Here is a 3,448-nt window from a genome sequence, read left to right as displayed (position 1 = left end):
GCCCCTCCCTGCATGTGAATTTGGCCCTTTGATTTTCATGCAAGGGGACAGCACTGCTCCGTTGATCTCAAGTTCCTGTTGAGTATGATAGTTTTATCAACACCCTGGCCTCAATTCGCCACTCCTACCCTTCCTATCACATCTCCACGCTCACAGGAGGTACCACCTCAGGCAGCTCCGTCTTCTCGGCAAGGACCTGTGCACAGTCAGCCCCCGGGGGAGCCTCTCCCCCAAGCCTGGCATGGGATCCCAACTCAGCAGCTTTGGGACCTCCAAGACCCAAAGATCTACCTGGACACCCACCCCTACCCAGATCCCTGGTGTAGGGCACTGGAGAGAAGTTTCAGGGGAGGAAGGGGCAGAGGTGGTAGAATGGGGGATCCCGGCAGAGGCAGCCCTGGGGCCGTCTCCTCAGGGTCGGTAGGCTAGTGCCACGGGCCCAGGACCCAGACATCCATGGGAAGACGGCCTCACGGCAGAAACTTCCATCTGTTCGAAATGGCTCTTTCTTTTTCCCCTTCTCCAGCACTAGCGCACCTGCGCTCTCTTTCTCTTTCTCTGCCCTCTCCCTCCCCCTCCCTGTCTCCCCTCACCCCCCAAGTGTAACCTGTGTAGTCCTGGCCCTGGGTGTGGCCTGGCAGTATCAGGGCCGAGTGGGGGTTTCTCCCCACTGTCCGGCAAGCGTCGGTCAGCCGAACACTGTGTGCCTGGTGGTGTGTGTTCACATGTGTGCGTGCGTGTGCCCGGCAGAGCAGCAAACAGCTGCGCCCGAGAGCTGTGGCGCTTTCCCTCCCTACCTCCCTTCTTCCCTCCATCCGCTCTCCGACCTCCCTCCGTTCCCTGTCCCTCATCCATCCAGCTGAAGGGCTCGCTCACTCTCTTCTCCTGTGCTGAAACGGTGCGTGGGGCACTGCTACCTGGGCCTCACTGTGCTCTGCTTTTTCCTGCAGCACTCCCTCAACATCCTGGGCCAGAAGGTGTCAATGCACTACAGCGACCCCAAGCCCAAGATCAATGAGGACTGGCTGTGCAATAAGGTACAGGGGCGGTGGGCAGCAGTTGTCATGGACAGAGACAGCAACACAGCAGTGGCGGCGATCCCTCCCTCCCTCCGTCTCCCGCTCTTTCTCCCTCCATCTCTCCCCCTCCCCCAATCTCTCTCCTCTCCCTCCTTCCATCTCTCTCTCTCTCTCTCTCTCTCTCTCTCATTCTCTATCCCTTGATCACTCAGCTTGAGTAGTCACCATTCCTAGCCAGCCGTATACAAATGTGTAGTGAGCATTCACTTGATGCAGGCTCTGTCCTAAAATGCAGTCTTGCCTGGAGTTCCAGTAGACTTTAAGGAAATATATACGTGGATGATGAATTAGTGACAGTGTAGGCTTGAAGTGGTGGTGTGGAGAATGTGGGCTTCAGAGCCAGACTGGCTGAAATGAGACTATCCTAGATCAGCCTTGATTTTTGGCCAAGGTGCTTAGCCTCTCTTTGCCTCACTTTCCCCATCTCTAAAATGTGAATATTAATGATACCTCTCCCTAAAGGTGGTTGGGAGGATTCAGCTGTGTTAATGAGAGGGTAACACTCAGAACAGCACCTGGCCCGCAGTTAACACAGTCGAATTGTTAACTAATCATGAAAGCAAATCACAGAGCGTTCTGAGAGCCCATATCAGGTAGCTCAAGCCTGAAGGCCACTCTGACCAGGCCACGTCAAAACTGAAACTGGAGGCTATGGTTTTGTAGTCACCTCTGTCTTCCCTAAGGGGAAGTTGAGGCTCAGAGAGGTGGAACCATGGGTGAACCTTTAGCTGTGCCCTGTGCCTTGCTCCTGATCACAGGACCTTGGATGCCATAGTGGCTTCAGGTCTGCCCTGGGGCCAGCATTGTGATTCCACGTTTGTAGAGGCCCCAACCCTCTCCCCAGGAAGTACTCTGCCTAGTCAGGGAGAGTGGCGCATCTGTTTTTTTAAAAAAAATAAAAAAATAAATAAAAAAGTCCTATCAGAGGATTGGTGCTCAACATTTCTGGAGAGAGAAAAACAAAGTGACAGTGGAACTCCTTCCTGTATTTCCAGATAGCCTCAAAACCAGGGAATTCTTTTTTTTTTGGAGACAGGATCTGGCTCTGTCACCAAGGCTAGAGTGCAGCAATCTGGGCTCACTGGAACCTCTGTCTCCAGGGCTCAAGCCATCAGCCTCCAGAGTAGCTGGGACCGTAGGCACATGCCACCATGCCCACTAATTTTTGCCTGTTTTTTTTATTTGGTAGAGAGGGTTTCGTCGTGTTTGCCAGGCTGGTCTTGAACTCCTGAGCTCAAGCAGTCCTCCCGCCTCGGCATCCCAAAGTGCTGGGATTACAGGCATAAGCCACCACGCCCAGCCCCAAACCAGGGAATTCTCATGAACTCCTTCCCCTCCCCTGCATCCTGTTGGCCACCAGGTCCTGTCACTTCCGTCACAGAAACGCCACTTTCCCTCCCTCGCCATTCCCGCTGCTCATGCCAATCGTCACGCTCTCACCCGCTCGCTCTGGAGCCCTCTCTGGTATGCCGGCCTCTTGTCCTCTTTCTCCCACGCCCTCACCTGGAACATTCTTCAAAACCACCTCTGACCACCCACGCCCATCCTCCTCTGCTTAACCAGCCCCAGCTCAGCTTAAGCATAAGATCCTCCATTACCTAACTGACTTCCTTCCCTGGCCTTGGCTTTTGCTTCTCCCCTTACTCTCCCACACCAGTTTTGGAAAGTCCATTGTTCCCTCCGATAACAATTCCTCCCCAGCAAGGCTTAACAAAATGAAACTTCTGGGCATCCCAGGTCAGACCTCCCTGCTTCTGTGCAGGGACTGTCCCTGCCAAATAAGTGGCTCCCCCCCCCCAGCCCATTTCCCTCCCCGAGCCCCTGCTGGATGGTCCACACAGACCGACCTGCCCCTCTTCATGCTGCATCTGCCCCCGTGCTATTAGGCCATGAGGGCAGAGACCATGTTCTGGCCATGTGCAGCAGGACCTGGCCCAGGAGTGGTGCTTAGTACCTGAGTCTGGAACAGAGATGGAATGTGGTAGAAGCTGGGTCTCCAGATGCTGGAACATTCAAGGAAAATTTCTCAAGCAAAGCAGGATCCAACCCAGTCCTAGAGCTAAGAGGAGGGGTGCAGGTCTGGCCAGAGGCTACTGACTTCTAGGGCTGAAACGCTGGAAGGTTTCTGAATAGAGAAGCAAGTTTCAGGGAGAGGAACCTAATAAAGGGATTGAATACGTGAGGCAGGGAACAGTCCTGGGAATTGGTGGCCTTAAGAAGGCAGAGGAAGGAGAGGAGGGAGTTGTTGTAACAAGGGGGGAGTTGTTCATTCCTGAGCTGAGCGGGCTGGCACAGAGAACAAATGAGAGTCTGGAAAGGGAAGATGCACAGTACTGAGAACTACATCAGAAGGTTCAGAAGGCACCTGC

The 3,448-nt window shown here is 54.1% G+C and overlaps 1 protein-coding gene across 7 annotated transcripts in view; it reads left to right on the top strand.

Annotated features, from left to right (window-relative positions):
- The window catches only part of RBM10 (RNA binding motif protein 10), a 40,502-nt gene that overhangs the window by 32,647 nt on the left and 4,407 nt on the right, over positions 1-3,448 (top strand). For all 7 annotated transcript variants that reach the window (XM_023202760.3, XM_023202759.3, XM_023202758.3 and 4 more), the window contains one exon: positions 951-1,037. In XM_023202760.3, the coding sequence (XP_023058528.1) occupies positions 951-1,037 (87 nt within the window). The remainder of the gene's footprint in view (positions 1-950; positions 1,038-3,448) is intronic.

Source organism: Piliocolobus tephrosceles, chromosome 12 (genome assembly GCF_002776525.5).
Source record: "Piliocolobus tephrosceles isolate RC106 chromosome 12, ASM277652v3, whole genome shotgun sequence".
NCBI classification, from domain to species: Eukaryota; Metazoa; Chordata; class Mammalia; order Primates; family Cercopithecidae; genus Piliocolobus; species Piliocolobus tephrosceles.
Note: the sequence above shows the minus strand (reverse complement) of the source record. Positions and strands in the feature narration are given on the sequence as shown.